Here is a 22,569-nt window from a genome sequence, read left to right on the forward strand (position 1 = left end):
AAAGATTCTAAATTACTATGTAAAATAGTAAATCTTTGACTTTCTGCAAAGCTCTTTTCCCCCTATGACTCATCAAGATAAATTCTTTTAATTCATTTAAATAGAAGGAGCAGGTTGTCTTGTGGTGGACAGTTTAGGCTTATATTTTTACTGGAGTTTGAAAGAGCCCAGAAGGAGCTTGATTGAAACATGTATTTTGAAGGAGCTTGATTGAAACATGCATTTTAAATGGTCTTGTCAAGGTGGAAAGAGAGAGGATGTGTCTTCTCGTGATAGAATCCAAGCTCGGGTCAATGTTCAAAATTAAGGGGTGGCCTGCTTAAGATGGGTGAAGTGAATTTGTTCTGGTGGTTGAGTCTTTTAAGATCTCTTCCTCAAAAAGTGGTGGTGGAAGAAGTCTTTTAAAGCTATAGGTGCATAGATTCTTGACAAGCAAGGGACTAAAAGGTTGATTGGTTGAAATGAGAATTGAGGTTGTAATCCAATTAATCATGTTTATGCCAAATGGCAGAGCTGGTTTAGGAGGCATATTGGACTATTCCTGCTTCTAATTTGTTTATTTGTAAATGGAAAATATTTGTTAATCAAACTGGAGAATGGACTGTGTAATTTTAAAATAATGATCTTGATTTTTCCAACAATTTCCAAATTGTAGTCTTTCCTCAATCATTCTGTGGTTAGTAACTGAATTACCGCAGAGCCCACCTCACTGACAAAAGGCAAAGGAGGAAAAACCCAACACCCAACCCCAACCAACCAATTTTCCCTTGCAACCGCTGCAATCGTGTCTGCCTGTCCCGCATCGGACTTGTCAGCCACAAACGAGCCTGCAGCTGACGTGGACTTTTTACCCCCTCCATAAATCTTCGTCCGCGAAGCCAAGCCAAAGAAAGAAGACATTAAATGTAAAAATAATTGTTACTATCTTAGAATTTGAGATGTAATTTATTGTTGATCAGAATTGTGGAAGTATACCTTCATTTCTTGCCGATGCCTTTATTTCTAAAACAGCTGCTGAAATCTACAAAATTATTTGTGCGCCATTAATCTGCACTTTCAAAGTTGTATAGAATTGCAGACAATTAAGATGTCTTTCATCTTGAATGTTCTTTGACTAATTAATTAACTTTCCAGAATTGTACTTCACCTCTAATCTGTTAATTTTACTTTGATTTGATTAAATTAAATGCAAATCATAGTGACGACTGAGCATTGCTCATTTAAATGGCTTTCAGTACAACACAATTATTAATTTTTTAATCATTATTCAATTATTTTAAAAAATTGAAATGTTTCTCTTTCCATTTGTAATTGTCCTTTTAAGACTTCATGATAGTTGAGTAGTAAAAAGATAACAGCTTTGTGAAGGTTTATTATATGGGTTTCCAATGGCTTTCTGTTCACTTGTTATAAAATGTGCTCATCAGGAACAAGACAAATTTTAACTTTTAAAATGTGTCCCTTCCTGTCAATTCTGAATCTATCTACAAGGTCTATGTTCACTGCTCTTCCACCCATTCAGTCATTGACAAGGTCTATGTTCCCTGCTCTTCCACCCATTCAGTCATTGATAAGGTCTTTGTTCCCTGCTCTTCCACCTATTCAGTCATTGACAAGGTCTATGTTCCCTGCTCTTCCACCCATTCAGTCATTGACAAGGTCTTTGTTCACTGCTTTTCCACCCATTCAGTCATTGACAAGGTCTTTGTTCCCTGCTCTTCCACCCATTCAGTCATTGACAAGGTCTTTGTTCCCTGCTCTTCCACCCATTCAGTCATTGACAAGGTCTATGTTCACTGCTCTTCCACCCATTCAGTCATTGACAAGGTCTTTGTTCACTGCTCTTCCACCCATTCAGTCATTGACAAGGTCTTTGTTCACTGCTCTTCCACCCATTCAGTCATTGACAAGGTCTATGTTCCCTGCTCTTCCACCCATTCAGTCATTGACAAGGTCCTTGTTCACTGCTCTTCCACCCATTCAGTCATTGACAAGGTCTATGTTCACTGCTCTTCCACCCATTCAGTCATTGACAAGGTCCTTGTTCACTGCTCTTTCACCCATTCAATCATTGACAAGGTTCTTGTTCACTGCTCTTCCACCCATTCAGTCATTGACAAGGTCCTTGTTCACTGCTCTTCCACCCATTCAGTCATTGACAAGGTCTATGTTCCCTGCTCTTCCACCCATTCAGTCATTGACAAGGTCTATGTTCACTGCTCTTCCACCCATTCAGTCATTGACAAGGTCCTTGTTCACTGCTCTTTCACCCATTCAATCATTGACAAGGTTCTTGTTCACTGCTCTTCCACCCATTCAGTCATTGACAAGGTCCTTGTTCACTGCTCTTCCACCCATTCAGTCATTGACAAGGTCTATGTTCACTCCTCTTCCACCCATTCAGTCATTGTCAAGGTCTATGTTCACTGCTATTCAACCCAAGTTTTGAAAGTGAAGAAAGTCTGACCTGGGTAGCCTGTTGGGCTGGGCATTCCACTCAGTGAATACCTTATTCATTTTGAATAACTTGTTTTGCATTTGCATCACAGTGAGATTTGATATGAATAAGCAGTATGAAAATAAAGGTTGAGATTTTGAAAGCTACAAACAATAAAATTACTTCATTGTTTGAAATTGTTGTACTGAATTACCTTGCTAAAGCCATGATGCATCAATTTCTGGAATATGGGTGAATGAAAATTGCACTAGGCTATACTTCCACCATTTCTCTAAAGGAAGTTGAAAGCCTTCCCTTGTCATTGTACATGTTACATACTTGACTATGACTTGTAAGCAGATATATTTTTCTGCCAAACAATTACTTTTGATTTGTTTATAATAACATTTTTGTAGAACAATTATATGTCAACTAAATTTTACCTGAACAATTTTCCATATTTACATTTTAATAGGGATCTTGGAACTTAGAATTGGCCAAAAGCAATAAAAGATGAAAAGTGTGTTTGTGATTTCCATGGTGCTGTTTACTAAAATGTAAGCAAGTCATCGCCAATTCATTACTTATCAGAATAATCCATCTTTGCCATATGTTGGTGTTGCAAACATTAAATTTTTTTTTAAATGTCCTGCATTCCGAAAAATTTAGCTAAATTACTCTGGAATCCTCTAAAATTTAGCCTAATTACTTAATAAATGCTGAATGTTACCAAATTAAACTGTAAAGATCTTCCAATATCAAATTTATCAGAGAAGCATTTACAATCAATCAAAAGTGATTTGGCTTATTTTTCAGTTAATAAAACAAAAGTTTAATGGTTACAATCTGAACTTGAAATAAAAAGCTAATACAAAATTGAGTAAAATAAACTTCTTAATAAAATGGAGGGGAGAAAAAATACTAATTTTTATTTTATGGACAGAAGATGAAATATCTGATGATGGTGGTGGTGTAATGTTTCAGTTGCATTTGTTCAACATGTCTGGTTTTCAACCTACACCATTTTCTGCCAATTTTTCATGCTTACCTTGGCGAAACATTTTATATGTTGATTTGTGGGATGAGGGGGAGGGGTGCAGGGTAATTAATCTTGTTAGCTGTTGTTTCACCCTGTGGTGATTCACATTCCCATCATTTGGCTGCTTTCCTGAAATAGGGAGGAGAAAAAACTTGTAGGAGAAAACAACAGCAAAGATCAACCAAAAGACAATATGGCTCTGTTAGACTGTCTCTCTTTCTTCCTTTCTGATAAAGGTAAAGAATGTCTTTTCAAGTTGAAACCTATTGTTCAGAAACATGCTGGGCCTTGACACTTGAGTAACAAGGAGCTATTTTGTTCTTGACTGGCAGGTGGGGGAAAAAAAGTTTGACCTGATTCCGATGTTTCAGATCCTCCAGTTTCCAGGTATGGGCTTTGTTTAAAATTTTACACTGTGCAATATGTTTACACATTATCTCAGTTTGCTTGTTTCTATTGATCTTGGATGAATCTTCTCGACTTGTGAATAATGAATGTTTCAAAGATATTTTAAATGATAAAATAATGTTTTTAAATTGATAATTCTGGCATCCTGTTAGTAATGCTGTTCATCAACTTCTGCAAAAGATTTATAGAACTATTTTTAAATTTAATTATTTTTTTTAATAAAAATTTTAGACATAGGCCATTTTGACCCACGAGTCTGTGCCACACAATTTACGCACAATTAACCTATTCCCCTGGTACGTTTTGAATGGAGGGAGGAAACCAGAGCCCAGAGCCCACACAGGCACAGGGAGAATGTACAAACTCCTTACAGACAGTGGGAATTCGAACCCCAGTCCCAGTTGCTAGCGCTGTAAAAGCATTGTGCTAAATAACCACTACGCCAACCATTCCACTATGAACTCAAAGCATTCTAATGAATGGCCAGTAAAGTACATTTGAAATATAGAATTTGCAATGCCAGAAAGAGCACCAACCCTGCCAAATTAGAATGTATCAGTCTGCCTCTTTATCTGTCTGTTATTCTTCACTCCTCCCTCCAGGTCCTAATTTTACTGGTTGAAACACAAAAGTCTGCAGATGCTGAGTTTCTAGTAAAAGCACACCAAACTGCTGGAGGAACTCAGTCGGTCTTTTCAGTGTCTATAGGATACAAAAATGTATTGCCGATGTTTCGGGCCTGAGCCCTTTCTTCAACAAATAGGCAGAATAAGCCATAAGCAGGAAAACTTAAAAGTCTCTGAATTCAAACAATGCAGGCTAGGGGAGGAATCCGTAACAACAAAAGGTGGGGGGGGTGGGGGAGCGTGGCAAGATGGCGTAGAGTCTAGACGTGTAACCTCTCTGGCCGGACTTTTAAGTACCTGTTTTTTAACCCTTTGTTTTCACGTTTAAACTTCTTAAATTTTAGTTTAAAGTATTAAGGAATTATTATGGCTATTAATGGTATAAAGATTAAACCTCAAGTGCAGAAGAAGTTACATTTTCAAAGTACTGAAGATTTGGGACCTAAACAACTTGCTACAGCCTCAGGTTTAATTTCATCAGACTGGCTGTGGGAGCTGAAAAAAAAAATGTCTACTACTCACCAAATGAAGGATAGCGCTGGAATTACCCGTTCTCTGGAAGAAGGTGCGTGTTCCCATGCAGTGGATCCCAATTCTGGCAGCCTGCTGATTTTAATGGAGGGAGCACGCAGGAAGATGACTCCATTGTCTGAAACGTTTCTGGCAATGCTCCAACCTGAAGATTTCGATCTCCTCCGTGATTTTTTTAAAAAAACCGAACTGCAGGGGGAGGCCAGCGTCGACCCCCTGAGGAAGTCGGGGTGCCGTCGCTGGGAGTCCAGACCCGCAGTAAGACTGTTGAAATGCCTTTTGTTGAGTTGCAGCAGGAGCTGCAGTTACCTGGTTCTGCCACTACGTTAGAGAAAGCAAGGCTGAGATTTTCTGAATTATAATGTAACCAGTTAAATGCTGTGATTCAGCCTATAATGAATGAGTTGGCTCAAAGGATAAGTTCAGAATTGAATACAGTTAAAACATGTGTAGAAGCATCTTGTGAAGATTTTAAAAAAAATTCAGTCTGCTTTTTTGGAATGTCAACAAGTGGCTTCTAATACAGAAAAAGTGTTGAAGGTTGAAAAATCCCTTATAGAATTGCGAGAACGTGAGAAGGAGTTAGAGAGGAAAATAGACTATTTGGAGAATCAAAGTAGAAGGAATAATGTGAAAATTGCTGGTTTGCCAGAAGGTATGGAAGGACAAGATCCTCTTCGTTTTTATACTGATGGATCCCACAAGTACTAGGGCAAGAATTTTTTTCTGAAGGCTTGATATTGGAAAGAGCTCACAGAACTTTAAGGAGATCAACTTTACCTGGTCAGCCTCCGAGACCTGTATTAATTCGATGTTTGAATTATTTGGATAGAGAAGCAATACTTCGACTGATGGTGCAAAATGCAAGAAAATGACAAACTCCGTTATTGATTCAGAATAGCAGAGTTTTTTTCTATCCTGATTGGAATCAAGAGGTTCTTCAACGTCGACGTCGATTTAATCCAGTTAAAGAAGTTTTGTGGCGTGAAAGTTAGAAGTCTACTTTTCGCTATCCGGCAGTGTTGAAGGTGTTTCATGGAGACTGTCAATCTCGGTTTTTTGAGGATGATCATGAAGCAATGATTTTTGCTAATTCATTGCCAGACATAAGAGGACAAAGACGTAGTCCACCATTGTCTGCTAAAGAAAAATCTGGTTGTTCTGGAAACAGAAGAAATGGTAGAAATGGGAAAAATGGGAATGGAAAGAGTCCAACTTCTTTTGAAATGGGATCTTCGAGTTTGGAACCTCTTGGATGAATAGCAGAATCTTCTTATTCTTATTTTACTTTTTATGTTATTATGATATTTTGAGATTTTTTTTGTTCGGCTGGGGAGGAAGAGATTTGTTCTAGGTTCTATTCGTCATCAGCCACTGGTGGCTGATCCACACCTGAATTTTGTTTAGGGATTACTACCTTTTGGTAGTTTTTTTTTTGGGGGGGGGGAGGTTGTTAATTATTTTTTTTTATTTTTATTTTATCTAGCTTTTACTTTGTGATTTTTTTTTTCTCCTATTGGAGGGCCTATATACGATGATTTGAGTTTTTATATAAAGATATTATTGGTCTCTAGTAATATTAGTAGATATGTTAAAGATGAGGTTTGCTACTTTTAATGTTCGAGGTTTAAACAGTTCGATTAAGCGTAACAATGAGGGACAGCTATGGTATTGATAAGAATTCTTTGTTTCTTTATTTTTAAATTTGATCTTTGGTAAAATGTGTGTTTGGTAGAGATTATGATTTATCTGAAATGATTAAATTTGAGACTTTTCTTATGAAGGTACCAGAGAAGGGTTATATTTCATTCATGTATTAAATATTATAGGATGGTATGGATAAAAAGGGTTGGGATAAATCCAAATCTGTATAAGATTAAAATACCTTTAGATCTGATAGTATCTTTATTGGGCAGTTTGCAACCTCTGAAAGGTTTGGGATTAGATAAATTTCAACTTGCTTTTATATATTTAGCATTATTTGTAGAGAAAAAATGTATTATTAGTATGTGGAAAGATACAAATATGATTGATATTAATAGATGGCATAATGAGATGACATACTGTTTAATAATGGAAAAAATTACATATGTTTCACGTGATAATTATAGCTTTTTTATTAGTAAGTGGTTGTTATATTCAGAATATTTACATTTCAATTTATATTGATTAGATTTTAATATGTATGTTTAATTTTTCCTTAATTTTTTTTTTCCTTTATGACTCTCCTTAGGAGAGCTGGCTGAAGGGGGGGAGGGTTTTATTTCTTATTTTTTTCATTTTATTTCTATAAAATATAACATTCATGTTTTTGGTTTATTGTTGTATATGTTATTTACTATCTGTATTTTGAACGCATAAATAAAGTTTAAAAAAAAACAACAAAAGGTGTGTGAAAGGAGATGGAATGGAGAGACAGAGATGGGAAGGGTGGTGGGGGGCGGGGGGACGAAAGCCGGAGAAGTCGATATTAATGCCATCCGGTTGGAGGGTTCCCAGACAGAAGATGAGGTGCTGTTCCTCCAATTTACTGGTGATCTCAGTCTGGCAGTGCATGAGACCATACTCGGGTATATCAGCAAGAGAATGGGGTGGAAAATTGAAATGGGTTGCCACTGGGAGATCCATACTATTGCAGCGGGCAGAGCTGAGGTGGTCATCAAAGTCTGCAACCAGTCTCTCCAATATAGAAGAGACCATAACAGGAGCACTGACCGGATGCAGTAGGTGAACCCTGCAGATTCACAAGTGAAATATTGCTTTCCTGTTTCTGGCTTATTCCTTGATGAAGTGCTCAGGCACAAAATGTGATATATCATCATCTCCTATAGACGCTGAAAAGACCAGCAGAGTTCCTCCAGCATTTTGGTGTGTTTTTACTACAATCGCAGTGTCTGAGAATTTAATTTGCAATGTTCACAGAGCGATATTGTCAGATTTTTCTGCATAACATCACATCAATGTAAGGATCCTTTTTTGATGGTATTGGAATTTCTTGTAACCTAGCAAATGTAGTCTTTGCAGCCAGCTCAGATAAACTCCCTTCCAACTTTGACAGCCTGTAGGAGGCATGTTTTTTTTCCCTCTTTTGAGATCAAGGAAACCTTTTCAGATCAACAATCAAGCAAACTTGGGAAGAATGGGGACATGAGATTGCAGAAGCTGGGGTATGAAGCATAAAAAACAGTTAAAGGACTGTGGAAGCAAATTAATGGTTGAGGTTCTACATCGGGACTGAGAGGGATGAGATGGAAGCTGCTGGGTGTCAGTTGGATCTGCATGTGGGTGAGATGTGCTAAATGTTGGGGAGATGAAGTTGAAAGGGAGAAAGATTTGTTGAGATAGAAGTTGGATGGTGGTAGATGGGTGGAAAATGTGAGAGGAAAGTAAAAATGGGTACATAGAGCAAGGAGAGTGGAGACAGATGGTCAAGAGTAATAAGTGGAACCAGATAAGGGAGGGAAAATGGGTGGGTGGGGATAGGGATAGAAAAAGTGGAACCAAGGGAGAAGAATGAAAGCCAGTTCTGAGGGTGATGGGCAGATGGAAGCAAGTTGGGAAAGTAAAGAGTCTAGGTAACCAGGTAGGAGGAATGAAGAAAGTGAACAGAGTTTGAGAGAACCTGGGTGGACTGGTGTGAGAGAGGGTACATGGTTGCATGCACCTATTTGTCAACTGCAGGAAAAGTGGTCTTATGCCCTTGAAGATGGAGTTTCACTGACTTCCCTAATGCAGTGGTAACCAGGAAACTATAAGCATGGCACAGATCAGCAGCTGCTGACATGTCCTAAGGCAGGGAACCTGAAAGATTTGGCCTTGAAATTCACATGTGAAATTGATGCAGATTTCAGTCAAGATTTAAAAACAAATGCATTTTGAGTGTTGTCATTTTGTGTTGGTACAGAAGAAATATGGTTATTGAAACCTATTTGTTCTGGGTGCAAGTAAAAATTGGAATTATTTACATAAACAAGTTTGAAAATCACTTCAAATAATTATGACTTGTATTTAGCATGTCTTTTGAGAGTTTTAAACGAGTAAAAAGTGTGGCAAGAGCAAAAACCCTGCCTTAAAATGAGTGGAAGAATTTCGAGAAAGGCAGCAGGCATTTGAAAATTTGTACAAAATAATACATTCTGGATTAACTTTAAAAGTACAATGCCTTTTTAAGAGCTCTGTGAACAAATTGCTAGCTGATTTGTATGTATGGGAAATGTTCTATTTAAACACGTTCGTGTGTAAATAAACAAGTCAACTAAATTTTGACTTCCTTTTAACTTGATTGAAATTTAAAATTTCATTTCCTTTTTAAACAAAAAAAACTATTTATTCATTTTAGGTCTATGGAAATGCAGGATCTAGCAAGTCCACAAGGTCGACTAAGTGGAAGTAGTGAGTCTCCCAATGGTCCAAAACTTGACAACTCCTGCATTAATAATAATTCCATCATCCCAAATGGCACAGAAGGTGAGTGTTTAATAATCTCTGAGGTGCTGGGAAATAAAACAAATTTGGGGATCATACATTCATTTGATATTTCCTTTCAAGCCTCATGTGCAATTTTTTTCAAAATGCTTTTTGAAAAAATTGTTCACTTTCATCCATGCCTTTAATCAAACTCTTGGCAACTGGGTGAAGGTGGGATTATCTGAAAGCAGTGCATAACCTGGTTCTTCATCTGGTTGGGAGATGAAAGCAACTCTGGAACTGAGAATTTCTGTGTGCACTTGTATGTAGAATATATCCATACTGAACAAGCAGAATTGATTTCTTTTATATTTACACCTTATTTTGGATATTGGTTGCCCACTTTCTGCCAAGAATTGTACTTCCGGCAAAACTCATTGAGTAAATATGCCATAAGTCTAGCAAAAATCTTATCACAAGAGTTTTTGTCCCTAAAGTGTTCTTTCCAAAGGTCGTAAACAAGTTTGAGAAAAGGAAATGATATCTGTGGTCTAATTAAATAGATAATAGAATGTGTTATGCCCTACTTGGAGAGCGTTTGAATGGAAAATTAAAATGAGAGTATTTAACACCCCTCATGTGTTTGCAAAATACAGTTGCACCTCAGAATTATGTTGGAGAGAATATGGCTAGATTGGCAATCATACTCATATATTTTGGCACAGTCCCAAACTATGTCAATATTGGAGAGATATTCAGGTGAAAATTAAGCAGATTATGGGGGTAGATCTACCTTTGGAGCCACCATATTTTATACTGGGAATAACTCCAGAGGATATAGATACCAAAAACCAGGCCTGTTTACTTGGGGTGTTGCTGCTGTTCACAACGAAGATGATTGCAGTATTATGGAGAAATGTAAAACCACCAACTGTCCAACAATGGAGGGAAAGATTTTTTTTTAAAGTGTATTTTTGATGGAAATCCTAACAGCTGAACTAAAATTAAAGACTACTGTTTTCAACATCAGTGGTCACCGGTAATACTACAGTTATCGAGATTAATTAAGGAATGTAACCTCTCTATAATCTCAGTGGTGGGGAGGAGTTTGACCAGTGCACTCTATCTGTAATTAGAATAATGTTTACAGATGAGATTGTGATTGTCTGCACATATAGTGATGGCACAGTGATAAATTTAATAACATTTACTCTGACCCTTTTGAAAGTATCACAATGGGCATCTGAAGACATTTATGGTGAAATATATAGGTGACTGCATAGTAGTTAGAATGAGGTTAATTGGGTGCCCAAATCTGTGATACCTCTATGAACAGAACTTGAATAAGTTAGATTGATGCGCTGTATACATCTGTTATATGATTTATGTATTTTATTTGATCCTCACATGATTGGCTGATCCTAGTGCCATCCTGTCTCCTGTCTTGAAAGCAGAATCGCGAGATCTGAGAAGTGCACGGACCTCTGTGTCCAACCATGGTTTCTGGTTAGCCCCGGTTGTGTAGCATTTGATCTCCATAACACTTTCAATGCACTTGCTGATGTAACCAGTCAGCCATTGAGGTCGTGTACTCCTTGATGTTTACATGGCCACTGCAGTTAGCCACCTCTCTGAAACTGCTCCAGTCTGTCATTTCAAAGTAGTCATTTTGAAGAATCCATGTTGTAAATCCAGAGAGGTGCTGAACCGAGCACCTCTGAGCAAGTCACCCGTGACCAATGTCATATACATCCTGAGAGTCAGCTCTTTGTTATAGCTGCAATATATTCATGATGTTATTAAGAAGATTGGGAGATTTATAACCCATAAGCAAAAAATGTTCTCTATCTACTCAGTGTAGCAAAAAAGGAGAGTGAGAATAAAACCCAAAATGTGGTCTTGTACCATTTGGTGCACAGAAGAAATTCCTTAGGTTTAGGATGTATGCACTTCTCTTTCCCAGTACAGACTCATCAACTGGACACTTAGTTTTATGATAAACCCAAATGTTCAACATAATTTTGCCTATAAGGCCATGGGTCAGGGAATTGTGTGTGAGGATTGTCCTGATATTCTTGCCCCAAACTTGGATCCACATACTCTGGGCTTGACACCACACTGGGAATGGAGCCTTCCAAAATTTACAAGGCTGTTAAAATAACTGTTTACAGGAATGGGAATTGGTTGCACAACAATTTGTAATAAATTCTAAATCCAAAAAGCTGAAATTACAGCAAGGAAGAAAGCATATTCAAAGAAACAGTGTCCACTCTTAAAATTGATATTTCTTCAGAATTATGGGAACAACTATGGTTGTAGGCTTTTTTTAATCAGGAATTAATGGGATTGAAATCTGTTATTAAGATATAAGTTAATAATCATGTTCATGGTTTGGATTTTCGTGTTCTCCTCTGGAAAATAATGTTTACACTGCAGATGGGGGCATTGCTATTAGAGAGTCAAAGTAATTTTAATTCTAAGCAGAGATAGGAGTAGGAATGAGGTCCTGAAGAGAGAATATAAGGAGTTAGGAATGAAGTTAAAAAACAGGACCTCAAAGGTAGTAATCCCAGGATTTCTGTCTGTACCATGTGCCAGAGAGGGTAGGAAACCGGAAGTTGAGGCAGATAAATGTGTGGTTGAAGAAATAGTGCAGGGGGCAGAGGTTCAGATTTATGAATCATTGAGATTTCTTCTGGGGAAGATTTGACTTCTACAAAAGGGACAGGCTGCACTTGAACTGGAGGGGAACCAATATCTTTGCAGGCACATTTGCTAGAGCTGTTGGGGAGGGTTTAAACTAGTTTGGTGGGGGGGGGGGGGCAGAGGTGGGAATCAGAATGAGAGTGCAGAGGTTAGGGTAGAAGGGAGCCAGGGTGTTGGGGGTCAAGAAGTAGGAAAATAGAAAAATGTCAAAAATAATGTGCAGCAAAGATGACAAAAAGGACAGGCAGGTGGAAAGACAGGATAGATTGCAGCTTAATAGAAATACAGCAAATCAGTAACAGATACTGATCTAATGGTACTGTACTTGAACGCATAGAGCATTAGGAACTAAGATGACCATGTACAACTACAGATTAAAAGATATGACGTTGTGGTCATCACCAAGGCATGAATGATGGATGTGACTGGGAGCTGAATGTCCAAGGGAACACAGTATTTAGGAAAGAAAGGCGGGTAGGTAGAATGGGTGGTGTGGCGGTGATGATAAGCAATGATATTAACTCACTAGAAAAAAAGGACATAGGGTCAGAAGTGGCAGAATTCTTATAGGTTGAGTTAAGAAATAGCAAGGGTAAATGACCCTATTAGTATTTATGTACAGGGGCCCCCAAAAAGCAGCCAGGAGGAAGACTACGAATCACAGTTTGAAATAGAAAAAGTGTGTCAGAAAGAAAATGTCAAATTGTTATGGGGGATTTTAACATGAAAGGGATTGGGAAAGTCAGGAAGGTACTGGATCTCAAGAGAGGGAGTTTGTAGAATGCCTCAGAGATGGCTTTTTGGAACAGCTTGTCAATAAACCCACCAGGAATTGGCAGTTTTGGATTGGGTGATGTGTAATGAACCTGAGGTGATTAAGCAATTAAAAGTAATGGACCCTTAGGAAGTAGTGATCATAATAAGATTGAGTTCAGTGTCAAATTTGAAAAGGAAAAGATGATATCAGGTGTGTCAGTAATTCAGTGGAACAAAAGAAATTACAGTGGTATGAGAGAGGAACTGGCCCAAAATGACTGGAAAATAAGCTAGATGGAGGAACGGCAGAGCAGAATTGGATGATATTTGTACAAGAAATAAAGATATATTCTAAGAAAAAAGAAAATTATGAATGGGAAAAATGGCACAAATAGAGGTCAAGACGAAAAGCCAAAGGAATGGCATACAAGGAAGTAAAAGTTGGTGGAAAAACTGAGGACTTGAAAACTTTAAAAAACTTACAGAAAGAGACAAAGAAAGTCATTAGGAAAGAAAAGATGAATTTTGAAAGGAAGTTGGCAAATAACATAAAAGGATTCTGTTTTTTAAAATATATAAAGAGTAAAAGAGACAGGTAGATATAAGATTGAAAATTATGTTGGAGAAATTATGATGCATAACAAAGAGATAGCAGAGGAACTAAATGAGTATTTTGTGTCAGTCTTCACTGAGGAAGACAATAGCAATAAACCTGATATATGTGTCAGGGAATAGAATTAAGTACAGTCAGGAATACAAGAGAGATGGTGTTTTGTAAGCTGAATGGACTAAAGATGGATAAGTTTCCGAACCGGATGAGGTGCACCCATGGATTCTGAAAGAGATGGCTTTGGAGATTGTGGAGGGATTGGAAATGTTTTTCCAGAAATTGATAAGACTCTGGCATGGTTCCAGAGGTTTGGAAGGTCACAAATGTAGCTCTGCTGTTTAAGGAAGGAAGGAGGCAGAAAAAAGGAAATTATAGGCCTATCAGTCTGACATTGGTCGTTGGAAAGTTATTGGAGTCAATTCTCAAGGACGAGGTTATGAAATACCTCGAGGTGCATGACATGATAGGTTTCATGAAGTGAAGATACTGCTTGACCAACCTTTTGAAATTTTTTGAGATAATCTCAAGTAGGATGGACGAGGGAGAGGCTGTGGATGTTGTGTATTTGGATTTTCAAAAGGCCTTCGATAAGGTGTCGCATAAGAGGCTGCTTAATAAGAGGAGAGCCCATGGAATTACAGGAAAGATATTAGATCAGGTGGAGCATTGGCTGATAGGCAGAAAGCAAAGGGTGGGAATAAAGGGATCCTGATCTGGTTTCTTATCGGTTACTAGTGGTGTTCCGCAGGGGTTGGTGTTCGAGCCACTTCTCTTTACATTGTAGATTGATGATTTAGATTATGGATTAAATGGTTTAGATTATGGATTGAATGGTTTTGTGGCTAAATTTGCAGATGACATCAAGATAGGTGTGAAGTAGGAAGTGTTGAAGAAACTGAAAGGTTGTAGAGAGATTTGGACAGCTTAGGAGAGTGGGCAAAGATATAGCAGATGAGATCAAATGTTGAGAAATGTATGGTTGTACATTTTGGAAGAGGTAGATTATTATTTGGATGGGGGAAAAGTTCAAAATCTGGAAGTGCAAAGGGACTTGGGGGTCCTTGTGCAGGATAACCTCAAGGTTAATCACCAGGTTGGATCAGCAGTAAAGAAGACAAAAGCTATGTTGGCATTCATTTCAAGAGGAATAGTGTACAAGACTAAAGACGTGTTGATGAGGCTCATTTGGAGTAATGTGTGCAGTTTTGGGTCCGTTGTCTTAGAAGGAATGTAATGATATTAGAGAGAGTTCAGAGAAGATTTACCAGGATGATTCCTGGAATGCAATGGCTAACATAAGAGGAACATTTATCAGCTCTTGGACTATATTTGAGGGACTATAAAAGAATGCTCAAAGGTTTGGACAGATTAGATGTGAATAAAATGTTTCCCTTGGAGGGTGAATCCAGGACAAGAGAGCACAGTCTTAGAATTAGAAGGAACCAATTTAAAACCAAGATGAGAAATTTCTTTAGTCAGAGGGTTGTGGATTTCTGGAATTCGTTTCCACATACAGCTGTCGAGGCCCAATCATTGGGGGAGTTTAAAGACTAGATCGATAGGTATCTAATTAGGGTATCAAAGGATATAGGGAAAAGACCGAAACTAGATGTGAGAATGGTTTAGCTCAGGGTGGATTTGCAGAGCAGACTCAATGGGCTGAATGGCCTACTTCTGTTCCATTATCTTGTGAAAATCTAATGAGTTCTAAAATAGACATGGCTGCGTCTATTGCAATACTGTATTTTATGTACTTGAAAATTTAGCTTAATAGTTTTACAGCAAAGTGAAGTTTACTATTAAGAGTAAATATTGATGTTGATGAAGGCAGGCTCCTTTTTGTGCTGCAGTAGTCTGCAACCAAGGGTAATACATAGAAAATAGACAAATTAATGATGAACTGAATCATATGTACTCTAATATAAAATTCACCATAATATTCCTCATTCCAGGGAAGATGGGATCTGTACTGTCAGGAATGAGATTAATATCCTTGCGGGTAGGTTTGTTATTTAAACTAGATTTTCAGAGTCAGGGGTACCAGAATGTTAGAGCATCTTGTGAGAAGGAGGATAAAGGTCATGTGAGGACTGCATGTATAGACAGAAATCAAAGGTTTGTACGTGATAGAAATTTTCTTGTGTATTTATTTTAATGCAAGGAGTGTTGTTAGAAACACCGACAAGTTTGAGGTATGGATTGACACATATGATTGTTATTAGTGAGACTTGTTTACAGGATGGGCAGGACTGGCAGCTTAATATTCTGGGGTTCCATTGCTTCAGACGTGTTAGAAGGGGAGGTATGAAAGGGGGAGGAATGGCATTGCTAGACAGGTAAAATAACTCAGTTGTGCAAAGTCAGGGCAGCTAGAATGGTTTGTCAACAGAGGCCAAATGGGTGGAATTGAGGAACAGGAAAGGCGTGACCACATTAATAGGATTGTATTACAGACCGCCCAATAGTCAGAGAATGGAGGAGCTAATCTGTAGAGAGATAGCAGAACAATGTAAGAAGCAGAAAGTTGTGATAGTAGGAGATTTTAACTTACCATATATTCATGGGGACTCCCATAGTGTAAAAGGACTGGATGGCTTGAAGTTTGTCAAATGCATTCAGGAAAGTTTTCTAAATCTATATATATGTGTGTGTGTGTGTGTGTGTGTGTGTGTGTGTGTGTGTGTGTGTGTGTGTGTGTGTGTGTGTGTGTGTGTGTGTGTGTGTGTGTGTGTGTGTGTGTGTGTGTGTGTGTGTGTGTGTGTGTGTGTGTGTGTATATATATGTATATGTATGTATATATTTTTTTTTCTTTCTTTGGCTTGGCTTCGCGGACGAAGATTTATGGAGGGGTAATGTCCATGTCAGCTGCAGGCTCGTTTGTGGCTGACAAGTCCGATGCAGGACAGGCAGACACGGTTGCAGCGGTTGCAAGGGAAAATTGGTTGGTTGGGGTTGGGTGTTGGGTTTTTCCTCCTTTGTCTTTTGACAGTAAGGTGGGCTCTGCGGTCTTCTTCAAAGGAGGTTGCTGCCCGCCGAACTATGAGGCGCCAAGATGCACGGTTTGCACATACACATACACACACATTATATGTACCAATGAGAGAGGCTGCAATATAGGATCTCCTATTAGGGAATAAGACAGATGTACGTGTAGGCGAACATTTTGGGTCCAGTAACCATAATGTCATGAGCTTCATGTTAATTATGGAAAAGGATAAGTCTGGTCCTCATGTTGGGATTCTAAATTGGAGGAAGCCAAACTTCGTGGAAATGAGAAAGGATCTAGGAGGAATGATTGGGATAAGTTGTTTTCTGGCAATGATGTGTTCAGTAAGGTGAAACTTTGAGAGTGCAAAGTTTGCTTGTTCCTGTCAGGATTAAAGGCAACATTAACTGGAATAGGGAACACTGTTTTTCAAGGGATTTTGGTGATCTGGTTAAGAAGAAGGAGGAGGTGTATAGCAACAAGGAGCTAATAAGGTTCTTGAAGAGTACAGAAAATGCAAGAAAATACTCAAGAAGGAAATCAGGAAGGCAAAAAGAAGACATGAGGTTGCTTTGGCAGATGATGTAAAGGTAAACCCAAAGGGTTTTTTTCAAGTATTTTAAATGTAAAAGGATAGTAAGGGACAAAATTGGTCCCCATAGAGGAACAGAGTAGAGCCTCGCGTAATAGGGGAGATCTTACTCAGGAAACTGGCAGAGTGCATAAGAAATGAAGGAAGGAAAGAAAACAGAAGTGTCATGGAACATACGGAGATTAAGGAGGAGGAAGTGCTTGCTGCCTTACAGCGAATAAAGGTAGATAGTTCCCCTGGGCCAGATATGATATTCTCTTGGACCTTGAGGAAGACTGGTGTAGAATTGAAAGGACCCTAGCAGATGTATTCAAAATTGGAGGGTAGCTCATGTTGTCCCATAGTTTAAAAAAGGCTCCAAAAATAAAATAGGTAATTATAGGCTGGTGAGCCTGACATCAGAAGCAGGTAAATTATTGGAAGGATTTCTGAGAGATAGGATATATAGGTATTTGGACAGCCATGGGCTGATTAAGGACAGTCAGCATTACTTTATGTGTGGTAAGTTTTTTAAATAAATCTTGTAGAGTTTTTCGAGGAGGTTACCACAAAAGCAGATGAAAGAAAAGCTGTGGATGTTGTCTACATGGACTTTAGTAAGGCCTTTGACAAGGTCCCACATGGGAGGTTAGTTCAGAAGGTTAAGACATTAGGTATCCATGGAGTGGTTGTAAACTGGATTCGAAATTGACTACGTGGGAGAAAACAGAGAGTGGTAATGGATGGTTGCTTCTCAGACTGGAGGCCTGTGATAAGTGATGTGACTCAAGGATCTGTGTTGGGACCATTGTTGTTTGTTCTCTATAATCAGTGATCTGGATGATAATGTGGTAAATTGGATCAGCAAGTTTGCTGATGACGCAAAGATAGGAGGTGTAATGGCCAGTGAGGATGATTTTTCAAAGCTTGCAGATGGATCTGGACCAACTGGGAGAATGGGCCAAAAATGGTAGATGGAGCTTAATGCAGACATGTGTGAGGTGATGCATTTTGGAAGGGCAAACCAAGGTAGGATATGTACAGTAAATGGTAGGGCACTGAATGTGGAGAAGCAAAGAGATTTGGGGATACAGATACATTGTTCCCTGAAGGTGGACAGTTGTAAAGAAAGCTTTTGGCACCTTAGCCTTTATAAATCGAAGTATTGAGTATAGGAGTTGGGATGTTATGTTGAAGTTGTTTAAGACATTGGTGAGGCCAAATTTGGAATATTTGTGCAGTTCCTTTTCGCTAAACTATAGGAAGGATATCAATAAGATTTACAATGAGTGCAGAGAAGATTTACTAGGATGTTGACAGGAGTTGAGTTACAGGGAAAGATTAAACAGGTTAGGACTTTATATCTTAGAGCATAGAAGGATGAAGGGAGATTTGATAAAGTTTACAAGAATGTGAGAGGTATTGACTGAATGGATGTGAGTAAGCTTAAATTGGGGGAGATAAATCGGAAGGTCAAAATTTTAAGCTGAAAGGGGAAAGGTTTAGGGCAGTGGCTATCAACTTTTTTTTCCCCCACTCACATACACTTTAAGTATTCCCTATGCCATAGGTGCTCTGTGATTAGTAAGGGATTGCTTATGGTGGTATGTGGGTGGAAAGAAAAAGTTTGAAAGTCACTGTTTTAATCATACCTCTTCTCTTCTCTCTCTCTTAACTCTCATAACTCCAAAGGAAATGGGCCAATGACGATTTTTCTAAAGCAATATATTTCAATAATAATTTGGTCTAGAACAATGATTCTCAACCTTCCCACTCACGTACCACCTTAAGCAATCCCTTACTAATCATAGAGATTACTTAAGGTGGTATGTGAGTAGAAAGATAAAGGTTGAGAACCATTGATTTAGAGGGAACATTGGGGGAATGTTATTCACTCAGAGTGGTGGGAATGTGGAATGGGCTGCCTTCTGATGTGTATGTGGGCTTTATCTTGCATTTTGAGAATCAATTGGATAAATATATGGATGGGTGTGATCTGGAGGGTTATGGAATGGGAACAGGTCAATGGGACCAACAGAGTGGTGGTTGGCACAGACTAGAAGGGCCATCTAGCCTGTTTTCTGTGTTGTAGCATTCTATGGTTCTATTTACCATTCAATAATTTTTTTTAATCTTCAAAAGAGAGATTACAATTACATGGAAAAAAAATAGAGACAACTTTTATTGAATGGTAAATAAAGAATGTTATGGTGAATTTTGTATTGGAGTTTATATGCTCAAGAAATTCCAGGGACGGCATAGGGGTAAAAGGCTGTTCACTGGAAGTGCCTGATTCATAAAGCTTAAATGTCTGGATTCTTTGATATGTGTGCTTCATTTCCACAAACCTCCAGGCAAGAAAATGTACTGTATGTGTTAGCCAATTGCCTAATGTGTGATTATACAATATAATTTGCAATACTTAATTGTTTCTGCATTGTCTATTTTATTACATTGGATCAAGCTTTACTACTTTTTGTGATAATCACTCATATCTATGAGAATATCTCTTCTCTTTGGCTTTGCTTCGCGGACGAAGATTTATGGAGGGGGTAAATGTCCACGTCAGCTGCCGGCTCGTTTGTGGCTGACAAGTCCGATGCGGGACAGGCAGACACGGTTGCAGGGGAAAATTGGTTGGTTGGGGTTGAGTGTTGGGTTTTTCCTCCTTTGCCTTTTGTCAGTGAGGTGGGCTCTGCGGTCTTCTTCAAAGGAGGTTGCTGCCCGCCGAACTGTGAGGCGCCAAGATGCACAGTTTGAGGCGATATCAGCCCACTGGCGGTGGTCAATGTGGCAGGCACCAAGAGATTTCTTTAGGCAGTCCTTGTACCTCTTCTTTGGTGCACCTCTGTCACGGTGGCCAGAGGAGAGCTTGCCATATAACACGATCTTGGGAAGGCGATGGTCCTCCATTCTGGAGACGTGACCCACCCAGCGCAGCTGGATCTTCAGCAGCGTGGACTCGATGCTGTCGACCTCTGCCATCTCGAGTACTTCGACGTTAGGGATGAAAGCGCTCCAATGAATGTTGAGGATGGAGCGGAGACAACGCTGGTGGAAGCGTTCTAGGTATAAACCAAGAAATGGAAGGTCTTTAGGTCAATTCAGTTTATTTCCTTATTTGATTATTTAGTTTCTTCAACTGAAGTTCTACCAAAATGTTTTCTTCCATAAGATCTAAGAAATTCAGTTCAGCAACTCAGAAAAGCTGGATTTCATCCTTTTTTCTTATTTTGTGAATTGAACTAATACTTTCAGGGCACATTAATGATGCAACTACATGTGCACTTTTATTGATTGAAGCTACGAAGCTAAATGAGTTGCAGCACAGTTCAAATGATCAGCAACCCAACCTCCAGATGCACATCTCTGACCCAACTTGTAAGCCTTCAGCACCGTCTTCCATCTCTGTTCCGATACCTGTTATCCCCTTCAACCAATCACAAGCCAATCTCCAGCAGTCCACAGCCTGGTGAGAGTCATTTGACTGCAGTCGCCAGCAGCCACAGCCTGCACGTGTTACTTACCTTGGGTCATCAACAGCCCGCCAGCTGTTATTCACCCTCAAAACCCCTCACTGATCTGCCACCAAGGTCACCATCCTCTGGGTCATCTCCTCAGCTTCTCATTCTTAAACAGGCGATGACCTCCCTGTTTTCTGGTGCCCTGTGTCAGACTTCCACTTCCCTTGAGTCTGCAGCCCCTTGTGGCCACTGCCAATCGTAGGTGCCGCCACCTTGGGATTTTAAAATAAACTATCATCAGCTCCTTTAACAGGCCACGTAAAGCCTATACAGAGCTGGTGACGGTTGGACTGGCGATTGGACCCTGCAGGGGAGCACTGTGACTTCACGGCCCACTCTCCATGGGTCTGCACCAGCAACAGCAATGCCTTTGCAGCAGCTCCGACCGTCCCGCCATTTAAATAAAATGTATTTTAGTTTGATTTCTACCATTTAATTGTCAAGTATCCATTAAATCAGTAGTAAAAACATTAATCAACAAAGTAAAATTGGATTACTAGTTTAAAAAAATTGATGAACTTTAAAACTACTTGGAGGGAGCACGTTCTGTTTCAGAAATATAATTTTAAGATGCCTCTTCATTCACTAGTATTCCTAATGCACAGTTTTAGCACTCCCTTTTGAAGATTTAGGTACATATAATTCTTTCTTCATTTATTCATTCATAATTCTTAATATATTTTAGTTCAGTTGATTAGTGTATGCCAAGTCACCAAATGTAATGCTATTTAAACTGAACACCACCAATCCTCTTTGAACATGTGCAAAAATGCACCACGTGTCACTAAGTTTCACTACGCCACCCAAGACCGCAGTTAATCAAGAATTAAATAAATATTGTATGCTCTGCCTAGACATGAAAATGTCCCTTTTATACAAATAGAAAAAAAGTCTGGATCCAAAGGAATACAAGTTTAGTTCTAAGAAGTTGAGAATTGTTTTCATGTTCTCAGTTGAGATTACTTACTATTCTTTGAGTCCAGTTCATCAACATTTATGAAAGGAAAATAAAATGGGTATTTCACATGAATGGGTTTGTGCAACTGGTGCCAGATGCAGCTGATGCAAAGACAAGGGACCAAATGTGGTCAAGAAAGAATATTTTCTGCATTTTACATTTTTTAAAATTTAAAACAATTATCTGTCAGGCTTCCTCATTTTAATGCTCAATGTGTTACTCATCTTGGTGTCCCAATTGTGATATTGATGAACTTCAATTCACAAACGGTTTTGAATTCCATTCTCCATTTGCACACAAACTAGTGGTGTTGTCGCAGCTGAAAAAGATCCTGCTCAGTCTGCCCTCTGTCCTTGGTTGCACCTGCTTTTTACTCTGTAGCCACACTTGCATTTTGTGTCCCTGTGGACCCAGCTTGTGTCCCTGTGGACCCAGCTTGTGTCCCTGTGGACCCAGCTTGTGTCCCTGTGGACCCAGCTTGTGTCCCTGTGGACCCAGCTTGCTACCTCAACCATCGCACCATGGTGTTGGCTGTGAGTGATGTTCAGGCCTCTGATAAAAAATTGTGAGGCCTTACCCTCCAGAAGACCTCAGTAAGTCTTTTTGTGGTTGGTGTTATGAAAATACTATGAATGGACTTTAAATGGCTTCAATAATTGAATAAATTTAAAAGAAAGTCTTTTAAATGATAAAACATTATTTAAATTTCGACGCAGCACATTAACAGGCTCTTTCGGCCCACGAGCCTGTGCCACCCAATTAAACTACAACCCCCAATATATTTTGTATGGCGGAGGGAACTCGAAACCCATGTAATCTTTGGCTTGGCTTCGCGGACGAAGATTTATGGAGGGGGTAAAAGTCCACGTCAGCTGCAGGCTCGTTTGTGGCTGACAAGTCCGATGCGGGACAGGCAGACACGATTGCAGCGGTTGCAAGGGAAAATTGGTTGGTTGGGGTTGGGTGTTGGGTTTTTCCTCCTTTGCCTTTTGTCAGTGAGGTGGGCTCTG

General features: G+C 39.1%; 1 protein-coding gene across 10 annotated transcripts in view; it reads left to right on the top strand.

Annotated features, from left to right (window-relative positions):
* Positions 1-22,569, top strand: part of eya1 (EYA transcriptional coactivator and phosphatase 1) — a 192,768-nt gene that overhangs the window by 5,980 nt on the left and 164,219 nt on the right. For all 10 annotated transcript variants that reach the window (XR_011352235.1, XM_069921239.1, XM_069921248.1 and 7 more), the window contains exons 2-3: positions 3,809-3,863; positions 9,381-9,508. Coding sequence is in view for 9 of the 10 variants with exons in the window: in XM_069921239.1 (XP_069777340.1) it covers positions 9,385-9,508 (124 nt within the window). In the remaining variant the exon portion in view is untranslated. The remainder of the gene's footprint in view (positions 1-3,808; positions 3,864-9,380; positions 9,509-22,569) is intronic.

The sequence above is a fragment of the Narcine bancroftii genome, chromosome 2 (genome assembly GCF_036971445.1).
Source record: "Narcine bancroftii isolate sNarBan1 chromosome 2, sNarBan1.hap1, whole genome shotgun sequence".
NCBI classification, from domain to species: domain Eukaryota; kingdom Metazoa; phylum Chordata; class Chondrichthyes; order Torpediniformes; family Narcinidae; genus Narcine; species Narcine bancroftii.